Consider the following 13,645-nt stretch of genomic DNA (forward strand, 5'->3'; position numbering starts at 1 on the left):
TTTATTTTTAATAGTCCAAAACTGGGGGAGGGGACAGAATACCGATCAATAAGTAAACAGTTAAATTGTGATAAACTCACACCATGAAAAAAATCACTTGGGAACACAGAGGAACTACCAAAATGTGACAACTTGAATGAATCACTATACTGAGTTTAAAAAAAAAAAAACTCTCCAAAGATCATCTCTTATGTAATTTCATGTATATGACACTCTCAAAACTACAAAATTGCAGGGATAGAGAACAGTTAGTACTTGCCAGGAGTTAGGAATGTTTGCCAGGGTGGAAGACATGGTGGGCCAGGTGTAACTATAAAAGAACAACATCAGGAAGATTTTGTGGTAACGACATAGTTCTATATATTGATTATGGTAGTAGTTATATGAATCTACACATGATAAAATGGTGTAGAACTATAAACACACTACTTGTAAAAAAAATTCCTGTTTGTGATATACTGTAAGTATGTAAGACATAACCATTGGGAAAACTGAGTATAGAATACATGGGTCCTCTTTGTACTACCTTTGTAGCTTCAAGTTGGAATCTATAATAACCTCAAAAAGTTAAATAATAATAATAATAACAACCACTATTGGATATATGCAATAAACTTCTAAATGATTTTAGGGGAGAAAATATCCCCCCTACTAAATCCACACAATTTGAAGAAAATAACTCAATTTGACCCAGAATTCCTGTTTTTTGGTTTGGAGAAGGAGATGTGTTTTGAAAAAACCCAAGTGATGTTTACAATCTTTCAGATAATTATATTGTTACTATTGACATAACAAAAAAGTAGATTGTATTGCTTTGTGAAAGCACTGGGGGGAAAAACACATTTAAAATGTACCTAGATCTGACTCCATATTGTCCTTCTGTAGAAATTAAATTTGTTGCACAGCTGTGGTTAAATCTAAATATATAAACTTAATTGTATAAAGTACATCTCTTCAAGCCATTTAAAACAGTCGGATTTCATGTTTGATATTTAAAACATTTATAAGAACAAAACAAGTAAAAAGAACTAGAGTTCTCCTAAAATAGATTTTTTTAAAATGTAAAATAGTCCTTTGTGTTTGAGATATTTCAATGCCAACAAAAAAATAGAGACATTCCTCATCTAGCCAATATTTTAATAACCCACAGAATAAATCCAAAATAAAAAACATGTTAATGACTTGTTACCACCTAAAACAGCATATCATATAAGTTTCAAGAACACGTTCCTTGACTTTTAACCTCTGCTCTTCTTTAGAATTACCTGTAGAAGGGAAAAAAATGAAAATTCATATTATACCTACAGAAAACAAAACATAATTCCTCATAGCCCTTTGTGAGCAATATACAAGTCTTTTTCTCATTTTTAAAAGCCAGTTCAGAAGGTAATTAGGGAATATTTTTGCCTTATAATGATCTTAAATTCCTCTAAATAGTCTACTTCTCTCATTGAATGTAAAACATGTTTACGTCCTCAAAACTTGGTCTTAATAATTACCTCTAGCTGTTAATATCTTCAATTGTCTTGTAAAAGGATACAGATCAATGTTCTCAAACTTGAAGTTTTTAGAAATTGGTGATAGAAGGATATAGAGAATGCTCTAAAACTCAAAAAGCTATTACAAATCAGGTATTTCACAAGTATAAAGTAGCACAAATCCTCTACATGTAAAATTTCTCACATTTGGGCTAGAATTATATCAGTTGGAGATCAAGACCGATCATCTTCTATTGAACAGCCTATTAAGTAGACAATTTTCAAAACACTTCACTGTGACAGAAATAAGACAAAATAAGATCTTAACTGGTCTCCCAACTTAAAACAAAAAAAAAAGAAAAAAAAAGAACTTGGATACTGTTTTGGCTAGGTACACTTATATAGTTTATTAATAAAAACAAACCTAAGTTTAAACATGCACATCATTAAGCTCTGAGTTCTTACTTTCCTTTCAGAGGGGAAAAGTTTATTGTGACTCTTAATAGTGGAATGTTTGTAATAGCAAGAGAACATAAAAAGCCTCTTTTTTTCTGAGAGATTTTTTTTAATATTTATTTTTTTAGTTTTCAGTGGACACAACATCTTTATTTTTATGTGGTGCTGAGAATCAAATCCAGTGCCCCGCACATGCCAGGCGAGGGCACTACTGCTTGAGCCACATCCCCAGCCCCATAAAAAGCCTCTTTAAAAACTGACACATCATGCACACTCCAAGGCTTCCACAGAGGCCCTCAAATAGGTCTACAATCTAGACCAGCAATTCTACTTATACAGACAGCAGAAGAGAGGAGCGTCATGTACTCAAATGAATTTACAAAATGCTAAATATTTATATGTACTCAAATAAATTTATAAAATGCAAGTTGAACAGAGTTCAGCAAGTTTCATATTGGTACATTTCTCATAAACTTTCATAACTTTATAGAACTATAGTTATATAAGATGTTGGCATTTGTGGGAAATGGGTAAAGGGTACATGGAGCACTAAACTGTTTTTGCACATTGTTAGTCTACAACTATTTCAAAATAAAAATCTTTTGAAAGTCAACAAAAAGGTAATCTGTCAAAACTAATTCTCTCTTCTACACCAACCCATCAATTACAGTGACCAGTTTCTTGCAGATTCTTATAGAAAAGCTCTACATATAAACAACACTGTGACTAATAAAGGAGGTATGGTATATTCACTTTTCGGAACATAGAAGCTTATGAGGTGGGGCATCTATGAACATCTTTTGGAAAGAAGGTTCTCAGGAACATATCTGGGAAATTCTGTCCTAGGCATCATATTCTAACATTATATAGTTATACCAATAAAATGCAATCTAATCTCAAAACAAAGCTAGGAAATAATTCAGGAAATTTAAAATGAGAAAGTTTCGACAAATTTCAAGGTTATAAAGTTTGTTTGCCCACAGATTACCAATCAAACAAACATTCACTTCTCCCATTTAGTGATAAAATGGTGGCCATTAAACTTGCCATCAGAAATCCATAATATACATATTATGTACATGTGTACGTGTGTGCGAGTATGAAAAATCCATCAATATGAAAAGTCAAATAACAACTCAAAAAACAAAGCTGAAAAAGGTACCTTAATCAGGCAGAGGTAATGACTCAGGTGGTATTTTTTAAGTTAATTCTAACTCAAGAATAAGAAATTCGATTTTACCTTTGCTGCAGCCAGTACATGATCCTTGTTAATGACTCCACATTTATTCTCACAAGCATTTGCCCTGGACTCTTCTGCTAATCGATGAACAAAGAGTAAACAGTTCAAATGAACCTTTAAAAGAGAAAATCCAAATCAATTTTTAAGCTAAAACACTAATGTGTTTGAAATAATAGTCCGAAATGACTTAAAAATACAATCTTTTCTGTAAGAGGTTTCATTCATAAGTCATTCAAATCTCAAAACAAAGCTGGAAAATAAAATAGGGAAAATTGAAATCACTACAAAGAAATTTCTGAGAGATTTCAAGGTTATATAAAGTTTCTGGTCAAAATTTATTATATTATTTGCTACTAATAGTTAAGTAACTACAAAGCTAAATAGAATTCAGTTTAATATAACTCAATCTTAGATTTCATCCATAGAGGCAGTCATTGTAATACAAGAAACAAGGTAGACCAAAGGCCATAGACAACATCTATGAAAAGCATCACTATATAACAAAACTTAGAGTCCTACTCCTGATTTCAAATAAACTTAAACTTGTAATATATTTAAATTTCCAGAAAATATCAAATCAAAACTCTTAATTCACTATGAGACATCTAAGAAGATATTTTAGCCAGATAGTTAATAAGAAAAATTTATTTAAAAATATATAACTAAAATTTCTAAAGAATGTTGAAGTACAAAATTTCATGCCAAAGTCAACCTACTTATCTTGAATTCCATAAAATAATCATACCTACAATTAATAATATTTAAACCTCCTTTTTAAAAACTATTTGATAATATAAACAGTACAAAATTCAAAAGCTTAAAGGGTTCTAATTGTGTAAAGAAATTGTAGAAAGTTGGGTAAAGGATGCATGGGAACTCTGTACCATTTTTGCACCTTCTTGTGAGTCTGTAATTATTTCCAAATAACAGTACAAAATAAAAAATATAAGAGCATAGACTGTCAAAAATAAGTCACTCTTTCACATCATCCTTAACCAACCATGGTAGCCAGTTTCTTATATATTCTTACAGAAACAAGATTTACATATAAGCAAAACACATATATCATCAGATTTATGTCATGTTCTTATATATGTCCCATATATATGTATATATACACATATATAAATGCTTACATTAGAAATTGTATATATAAAATATATATGTGTGTGTATATATATATATATAAAATCTCACTATCTGAATATGCTCTTTAACATTACTAATTTTACTCAAAATAGAGATCCAAAACCAAAAAAGTGCTACTCAATCTGTATGCACACACCTTGAAAACTGGTAAAATATATATAGCTCAAGCAAGAGAGAATAAAGGGTGCACTGAAGTCCTATCTCAATCCTCCCTCTAGGATCATATGTAATGCTCCTTTATATTACTGTTCACATCTTTCCCATTCTTTGCTTCTGCAAGGTGCCTGAGGGCATTAGCAACTTGGATCCAGTTAGTATCCTTTTTATTTTGTTTTTCTTTTTAGTTATACATGACAATATATTTTGATATATTTATACAAACATGGACTATATTCTATTAGAATCCCAGTCTTGTGAATATATATGATGTTGAGATTAACTGTGGTATACTCATATATGTACATAGGAAATTTAGAGCAGATTTATCCCATTGTCTTTCCTATTCCTATCCCCCTTACCTTCCCCCTTCATTCCCCTTGTCAAAACCACTAAACTTCTATTCTCCTCCGAACCCCAACCCTTGTGGCTTAGCTTCCACATATCAGCAAAAACATTTAACCTTTGGTTTTGGGGGATTAGCTTATTTCACTTAGCATGATAAACTCCAGATCCATCCATTTACCAGAAAATGTCATAAAGTCATTATTCTTTATGGCCGAGTAATATTCCATTGCATATATATGCCACAATTTCTTTTTCCATTCATCTGTTGAAGTGCATCTAGGTTGGTTACATAGTTTGGCTATTGTGCTAAATTGTGCTGCTATAAACAATGATGTGGCTACATCACTGTAGGATGCTATTTTTAAGCCCTTTCTGTATAAACCCAGGAGTGGGACAGCTGGGTCAAAAGATGGTTCCATTCCCAGTTTTGTGAGGAATCTCCATGCTGCTTTCCAGAGTGGTTGTACTAATTTGTAGTCTAGATAGTATATTTAACATATAACTTCTATTGTTATTTACATCATAATACACAATCTCTGCAGTTAGAACAATTCATATACAATACTTAATGTTCATCTTGTGTACAGCGCACAAATACTTCCTCTGAGTTCACTAAATGTTAATTAGATAATGTTACACCTCTTAATTGTTATTAGGTGTTTAAGAGTATTCCAGTGGTATATGAAGAAAAGAGTTTAGAAATTTAAATTTAATAAGATGAAGAACCTATGGGAGATAATATTTTTCTTGTACTTGACACATTGTCTTCGTGGATTTTCAAAGTACCCTGAGGCAAAACACTCCAATTCTAACTCTTTACATTTTACCATGAAATTTAATTTGTTTTAAACTTCCAATGATATTCCATCTCCTTTTATAGCAAAAATACTCCACAGAGCTTGGGATATAGCTCCGTGGTACAGCATTTAAATAGTATGTATAAAGCCCTGGGTTCAATATTCAGGGAAAAAACAAACACACACCTCCATAATACAGCACAATTTCATCTGTTAATCTTATTTTCCACTTTTAAAAATAAATAGCTTCCAGATGCCCTCAGGGTAAATTCTATATCCCTTAACACTCCACTCTACTTGAATTGGCCTTTCCAGTTTCACCTCTGATTTGTCTCAGCTCTCAGTTTTACACTAAATCTTCTGAAGTTCTTTTAGAAATCCAATGAACTGTTACCTCCAAAAATTCTTTTGGCAGGTAGACTGCCCTGAAAGCCCAACTTCTGTAATACAGAAGATTATACAGATCAATCATTTCATCCTTACTTCCTATCACCACACATACTATATTATACATTAATTTCACACTTAACTTTCTTCTCCAATATACTATAAGTGCAAGAACTACTCCTGTCCTTATCAATGTTGTTTCCCAAGTGACCTTCAGTCCACTTCCCAATACAAGGTAAGTAGCAAATTATTCTTACACGACCAAAAAATCCCTCCATATATCCCCAAATAAGGAGAAAAAGAAAAGAAACTTTAAGGAAAAAAAAGAAAACCAACTAAACCATATAGAGATCATGCTAGTATCCTTGATGGCATGTACTTTCCTTTTCCTCTTCACTTCCACGAGCTAAACATACAGCATTCCTTTTTAGAACTCTCTCTCTCTCTCTCTTTCTCTCTCTCTCTCTCTCTCTCTCTCTCTCACACACACACACACACACACACAAAAGAAAAAAAAAATTAAAGCAACCTATATCCGTGAAATCAAACAGTTAATTCAAATGAGTCACTGAAATGAACTACAGCTTAATTTTTTAAATAGTCAGAACAAAAACTAGTTTCAAGGAATTTAGTTAGGTATCCAAATTTTAAAACGACAAACTTTTACATCATTAATTTACTTTGAAAAAATTAGCTTGCTGTAATGATAAATCAAAAGACAACTTATGAAAATATTTCCATTTCTTTACAGTCTCAATTGACCAAAAGCCTGGGTCAGCCTGATTTCTTTCCCCCTTTATCGTAGCACTTTTCAATATATATATTTTTTTTTGGTGGGGTCGGGGGCTACCAGGGATTGAACTCAGGGGCAAATGATCACTGAGCCACATCTCAGCCCTATTTTGTACTTTATTTAAAAAAATAAAGTACAAAATAGGGTCTCACTGAGTTGCTTAGCACCTCGATTTTGCTGAGACTGGGTTTGTGCTTGTGCCTCAGCCTCCCGAGGCACTGGGATTACAGGTGTGTACCACCACACCCAGCCAGCACTTTTCAATTTTATATAAACCATAAGCCCCAAATATTTGCAGGGCATTCTATGATAAATATAAAAATTAAGTGAACCATTAGAAAACTGAATGATTCATTTAAATTTAACAGATGTTAAATCAACACAGATCCTGGGGATACACAATCAAGTAACACATAATACATACAAAATAACAAAAAGCCAGTGCAGAAAAACTGTTAAGAAAAAGAAACTTTGAGGAAATTGCTAAAATCTATATCAATCCAAATATAGGCACCATGTATTTCCAATATTATCAATGCACTGGGAATTTTCAAGGCATTGTTGTAAACACTACGAATACAAAAAGTTCTCATTTCAAGTTTCCAGATTAGTGGGTAAATAAAACCCATGAAAAAAATATCAGTCAAATGTATGACAGCAAATATAAAAAGGAAGCTAAATTTGAGTCCATTTAAGGAGGTTAAGGTGGTTTCACTAAAAAAGTAGCATTTGAATTAGAGTTTAAAAGTATTACAGTTTGCCAAATGAAGGGTAAAGACATCTTCAGGCAGAAGAAGTATGTGTAAAATAAATAAATAAATAAATATCATGTTAATAAGCACACAAAAATAGACAGTTTTGTTTTTAAAAAATAAAGGGTGATAGATATGTTTTTTTCCTCTCAGGAACTGCATATTACACTAGGAGCCAACATCAGCATATGAAACTTCTAAAGAACAGTATTAATCATGCCAGTAGCTAAACTGTATAATATATACTCTTAATTGATGCTCATATTCAGAAAAGAGATCAAAACAGACTGTTTTAATTGTATAACATTTCATAGCTAATGTGGGACACCTGCTGGGTAAGATTATGAAGTGTCAATGGTAAGCAGAGACACATAAACGAAGAAAGCAGGTTGATGCATGCCATATACAATACAGAGAAGGAGAACTGTTTAATGAGCACCACAGAAAACATGCATACCACCTGAGAATAGCTAGTGGCCACAAGACTTTTCTTTTCCCCACCACTGCCTAGGCTTGGAATATCCAGTCCCCTTTCTCTTCAATGCCACTATATCCCACCCCCCCATGGAGCCATCTGTCCACAGTTACTCTGGGGCAGAAAAGAGTGGACATTGAGAAGAAGCTGACTACTTGAGAAATTTCTCCAAACCATCTGCACCAGCTGGTAGATTCCTGAATGTCCTTGAAGAGGTACATTTTTCCCCCACATTCCAAAGTCCCTGTAAAAAAATCCAGAATAAACCACCTAAAATTGTACTGAAAGTCAATTTCATCTTAATTCAGCCCATTTGTACCATTTCTACTACCACCAAAGGGGAGAGAGAGAACACAACAGCATGTACTGCCTTTTCTTATAGAATATTAAAAAGGAACAAAAATGAGGGCACAAGATATTAGAAGTAGTACTTTTCCAGCAGGGTGTTATGATTTGAATGTCAGATGTTCCCCAAAAGATCACATGAGACAATGCAAGAAGGTTTGGAGAAGAAATGATTGTGTTACCAAAGTCTGAACCAAATCTCCTGATAGACTGGAGATTGAAGATGGGTGGGGTGTGGCTAGAGGCAGCAGGCCATTAGGAAAGTGTCTATGGGGTATATATTTTCCATCTGGAAACTAGAGTGTCTCTCTGCTTGATGATCATCATGTGGGCTGCTTCCCTACTCCACACACTTCTGTGATGTTCAGCCTCACCTAGATCCCCAAGGAATGGAGCCAACTTTTCCTCTCCTAAAATTGTTCTGGTCAAGTCTTTTAGTCACAACAGAAAAAAAAAAAAAAAGCTGACTAAAACAGGAGGAAAGGTTGCCAAAGGCTTTGAAGACCAAACTAGAGAAAAGTGGAGACAATGTTACAATAGTTTAGAAAAAAACAGACTCCCTTAAAGAAGGCAACAGATGGAAAATAAGTGGAGAATTTTGAGAGGCTAGAGAGAAAAGGGGAGGTTGGAAAAAAAATTAAATTAAAAAACAGGTGGAATAGTGCATGCTAAAGACTACTTTGTTATCCAGAATTCTGTACCTTGACCTTCTGGAAATTAAATGTCCACTTATGATGGCTCCTTTACTCAAAAAAAGTCCTTATGACAAGCCTCAGGAAGTGCTTCCTAGTGTTTAAGCCTGGAGGAATAGTGTTCACTCTGCTAGAGGAATATGTATTCCAAGTATTCAACACAGAAACTGAATTTACTTCAAGACAGAAATATCATACAGTGATTTGTTTGAGGCTACTTATTAGGAAAACATGATGCTTCAGGTAATATAGGTCAGTTAAACAGGCTTTAATGGGCTGGCGTAAAAATTGAACTAACAAACATTATATTAATTGTCTAGAAAAATGAACTCACAGTTAGGTGCCCTTTGGGATCAGAGTTTTTTAGTAAGCAGCCTACTATAGAGGAAATAGGACAATGAGTTTGATTAACGTTTAAAAAATGAGGGAGCGAAGAAGGCAGAGAAGAGGGAAGGAGCTTAAAAATGCTTCTCACAATAATTACACAAAAAAATATGACCAATTCTGAATTTCAAACGATTTCAAGGGCATATCATTCATAGTCTTCTCAAGTAAGCAAATCACAATGCCAAATGGTACTCCTAAACATCGACAAAGGATAGTTTTCTCCTTGAGCTGATGTTCCTGACAGCGTTCCTTTAAGAAGTTCCAGATATCCATATTCCGGAGAATGCCAGTATAGCCAGGCGTCAGGAGTAAGAACCGACGTGCCGGCAGCGGCAAAGCTGCCTCGTTAATGCTGGAAATGCCTGAAACACCGGCCTGGAGCAAGCAATGATGGCTGAGGCCATTTTCCCTTACTTCCCCCGGCCCCATTCCCAGCTGAGAAAGGATGAACTCTCACCAGTAAATCTCCACGCGACTCCAGACGAAGGTGAGGCTTCCGTTGTTTGAAGACGCGCTTGAGAAAGCCTCGGGGAGCCTTCCGCTTGATCTGCTTCCTCTGGGAGACCGTGGTCGAAAGCGCCATTCTCCCGCTCGGGCACCGGCCGCCTCAGCTGCCGAGGTCCTCTTGAGGTTTGCTCAAGCTAACCAATACTGAGGAAGTAAGGAGAACTCCAACGCTCTAACGCTGCCCGGGTCCTGGAGACTGCGTTGGGCCGTTTGAATCCGCCGCCAACTGAGAGCCCACGGCGCTCCACAATGACGTCAGTCACGCGCGCTCCGCCGCCGGAAGCACCGGCGGTTAGGTGGGAAACGCCCACGGGGGCGGGTCCCGGGTGCTCCCTAAAGACAATAAAGTGCAGAGCTTGCTGGAATTGCTTCTGCATCCAAACGGCTTCTTGTGGGTTCCCTAAAAAAGATGAGAAATTAGGAAGAGATTAATTGACATGCCAGGGCAGCTACACTTGTTCTTCAACCTTTTCCTCTAAAACTGAACCTAGTACCAATGGACTAAAAAGTAGATGAATGGAGAAAAAAAAAAAGTGGTGTTTTTATCAGGATTCCTTAAGAACCAATCCCGTCCTAGCAAGGCCTGGTCATCTAAAACGAACAGTTAACAGTTTTCACCTTTCCATAATTTTGTTTGATCTTGCTTTATCTCTTTTCATGTTTCTAGTTTTTCTGTACAAATGCTGCTCCCTTTCATTTTAGGAACCCTCCCATTGAGCTTTGCAATAATTTTCAGGTACAGTTTAAATACTAATTTATTTCTTCAAGAATCTAGAGTTTACATCTTCTGCGCTACTGTAAAAGTAGTTCTCAAAGTTACATCTGCGTCAGAACCACCAAGGGAGCTTGTTAAAACATTGCATAGTCCCCCCAGTCCAGATTTTCTGATTCACTACATGTGAGCGTAACTCAATTATTTGTATTTCTACCAAATATTCAGGAGGCGCTGATACAGTTGGTATGAGGTCCACCCTTTAAGAACCAACATGATTCTAATGACCTCTAACAGTACTGGTATAATAATTATTATGTTCCAAATATCCACACAGATGATCCTTCCACTATCTTGTCTCTCATTTCCAAGACCACCTCTCTGCCAGTGATCTTTTCTTACCCCCTATATAAGCCACTCATGCCTGTGGTCATAAGCTAATCCTTATTGTTACAAATATTTTACTCTTCTATATTCTCAATGCAAACATTATTCAACCTCATCTCCAACATTTGAACTTTCTTTCTTCAGAATCCCAACTACAACAATTCTTAGTTACCACTAGGATTACTGCCCTCTCTCTTTTCTGTGGCTCCCATACCTCTGTCCCTCTGATGCCCCAGTCCCACCTTGTGCCTTCTCTTCCCTCTGGCAGTCGGTTGTATGTCATTATGCTCCGTCTCATTTCTCCCCAACTCTCTAGTCATTCACTCATTTTCTCATACTCCCCCGACAAATCTCAACCCTGCCTAAGAAGGCTTTCTGACTAATAATGGATTAAGAAGACCACATACATATTCCTGTGTCCTGTTTCAAATTAAATTCATATCCACTGGCATGAGCTCTAAGTATTGCTGAAATCCTTGGATATTTCTAAGGCATTTTTTTCAACCATCCTCTTAAATAACAGTGTCATGCATTTTCTCCTCAAACCTCCTTACACTTCCTACTCCATCCCCATTTTCAGTTGATAGCATTTCTTCACTAAAAAATCAAGCAACTGTAAGGAGTTTCTGCAAGTTTTCACTACATCTACTCACCTAACCTACATTTGTTCCTGTTGAGAGCCACAGCCAAGGGACCCCAGCAAAATTCCAGCTGCCAGCAAACTTCCAGCTGCCAGCTGATGATTGGCTAACAGCAGCCCAGCAAACTTCTAGCTGACAACTGATTGGCTCCTCTGCAGTGATGCTCATTGGGTTGTTTCCCCCTCCCTTTCAGACCAGGGAGCTGCTCATTGGGGGACTTTTTTGGCTCTGCCCACTCCACCCAGCCAATCGGACTCAAGAGCAGGAGGAGTGGGGGAGGTTGAGAGGCTTGTGGGAAGCCGGTGGTGGCAGTTGGGCTCTGAAGGTTTTCCTGAAGAGCTGTGTGGTTTTGCATACGTGGTTTTAAAAATGAAGTTCGTTTCTTTTGACAAGTGTCTCCTGAATTGTGCCCAGCCGGACTGCGGCATGTTCCCATGTGTGTAATGCATCCCACTCCCCTTGTGCCCTAGATTCCAGCCTTCTCCCTTTTTTAAGGATGTTTCCCTAGCAGTTCTCATCATGAATTGTCCTTTTTTGATGAATTTTTCCATCAACACATATACACACATGCTATATCTTCAATCTTTTAAAAACTCACACTTGGCTCTGTTCAGTATTTCCCTCCCCCCAAAAAAAAACTAGAAACAGTTGCTCAAATCTGATATCAAAACTTATGTATTTCCCACTCTCTTTTGAAGCCAATGAAATCAGAGCATTTTACATCTCTCTCAAACTGGTTTGATTAAAATAACTAATAATAAAACACTTTAAAATGCAGTAGTCAAATGTTACCTTTTCATCACTGTGACAAAAATACCTAACAAGAACAACTTAGAGGAAGTAAAGTTAATTTGGGGCTTATGGTTTCACAGGTTTAATTCATGGTTGACCAACTGCATTATTCTGGGCTAAGGTGAAGTAGAATGTCATGGTGGAAATAGGTGTTAAAGTAAAGCTGCTTACCTTGTGAAAGGAAGGAAGCAGAGAGAGAGAGAATGGAAGGGGACACAGGGAAGATGAACCCGTCCAGCCCATCAGTGACCCACATCCTCTAGCCATGTCCCACCTGCCTACAGTTTCCACCCAGTTAGTTCATTCAAACTTGAAAGGACTGATTAGGTTACATCTCTCATAATCTAATCATTTCACCTCTGAATATTTTTGAATTAACACAGAAGCTTTTCCGGACACTTGATATCCAGACCATCATAGTCAGTTCCCTGACTTCAGTTTATTTGACCAATCAGGGCTATTTATTTGATTTTGTGATTCTTTCCTTCAAACATTTTATTTAATTGGATGTGATTCTCTCTGTGTTTTTTTCCTATCTTTTGGCCTATGGTCTCATTTTCTGGTTTCTTCTTGTCTCCTTGAAATCTAAATCTTTGTGTACCCCTTGACTCATTCTTCACATTTGTTCTCTGTCTGCTTTTATTCTTTATGTGATCTCCTCCAAAATGGCTATAAGATCAAAATTTACATCTCCTGATTATTTTCTTTCCTAAATTTCAGACATGCATACTCAGTTCATTACTGGACTGAAACTAAATATCATCTTAAATGTAACATGACCAAAATTAGCCTTTGATCTTCCCCTGAACCCTAAAACTGTTCCTTCCACCATCATTCCTGTCAGAACTTATGGTACTTCTGTCCTTTAAATTTCTCAAATCAGAAATCTTGGAATCAGCTTGGGCTTCCTGCTTCTCACTCCCACATTCAATCTTTCAGCAAACATGTCAGCTCTACTTAACCTATCTGATCACATCGCACTATATCTACTACCACCCTTGGCCAAGCCACCATTGTTTCTCACTTGGATGCTTGGATTATTGCAACACCCTCCTAACTGTGTCTCAGCCTGTTCCTATTTATCTTCAACAGAAGAGCAGTATTTAGCTTAGATTATGTCACTCTTTCCCTCAGACCTCTCCAGTGACTTT

General features: G+C 36.2%; 1 protein-coding gene across 2 annotated transcripts; it reads right to left on the reverse strand.

Moving 5' to 3' along the window:
- Positions 1 to 1,191: 1,191 nt before the first annotated feature.
- Positions 1,192 to 10,164, reverse strand: Cenpw (centromere protein W). Of its 2 annotated transcripts, XM_026381534.2 has the most exons (3): positions 9,913 to 10,164; positions 3,175 to 3,288; positions 1,192 to 1,265 (listed from the first exon to the last, which is right to left on the reverse strand). In XM_026381534.2, the coding sequence occupies exons 1-3, from the start codon at positions 10,036 to 10,038 to the stop codon at positions 1,239 to 1,241; spliced, it is 267 nt and encodes an 88-aa protein (XP_026237319.2). In that variant the 5' UTR covers positions 10,039 to 10,164; the 3' UTR covers positions 1,192 to 1,238. The 2 variants fall into 2 exon arrangements, with proteins under 2 accessions (XP_026237319.2, XP_026237320.2); XM_026381535.2 differs by lacking the exon at positions 1,192 to 1,265 and having other exon boundaries at positions 3,171 to 3,248.
- Positions 10,165 to 13,645: the final 3,481 nt, after the last annotated feature.

The sequence above is a fragment of the Urocitellus parryii genome, chromosome 8 (genome assembly GCF_045843805.1).
Source record: "Urocitellus parryii isolate mUroPar1 chromosome 8, mUroPar1.hap1, whole genome shotgun sequence".
Lineage (NCBI taxonomy): Eukaryota > Metazoa > Chordata > Mammalia > Rodentia > Sciuridae > Urocitellus > Urocitellus parryii.

What these genes read in the sequence shown, in the direction of transcription:
- Cenpw (XM_026381534.2), bottom strand. Translation starts at nt 10,038, where the DNA reads ATGGCGCTTTCGACCACGGTCTCCCAGAGGAAGCAGATCAAGCGGAAG. An exon ending in AGTCGCGTGGAGATTTACTG is followed by an intron (nt 3,289 to 9,912) that starts GTGAGAGTTCAT and finishes TCTCTTTTAAAG; the next exon opens with GTTCATTTGAACTGTTTACT. An exon ending in ATGTACTGGCTGCAGCAAAG is followed by an intron (nt 1,266 to 3,174) that starts GTAAAATCGAAT and finishes TCCCTTCTACAG; the next exon opens with GTAATTCTAAAGAAGAGCAG.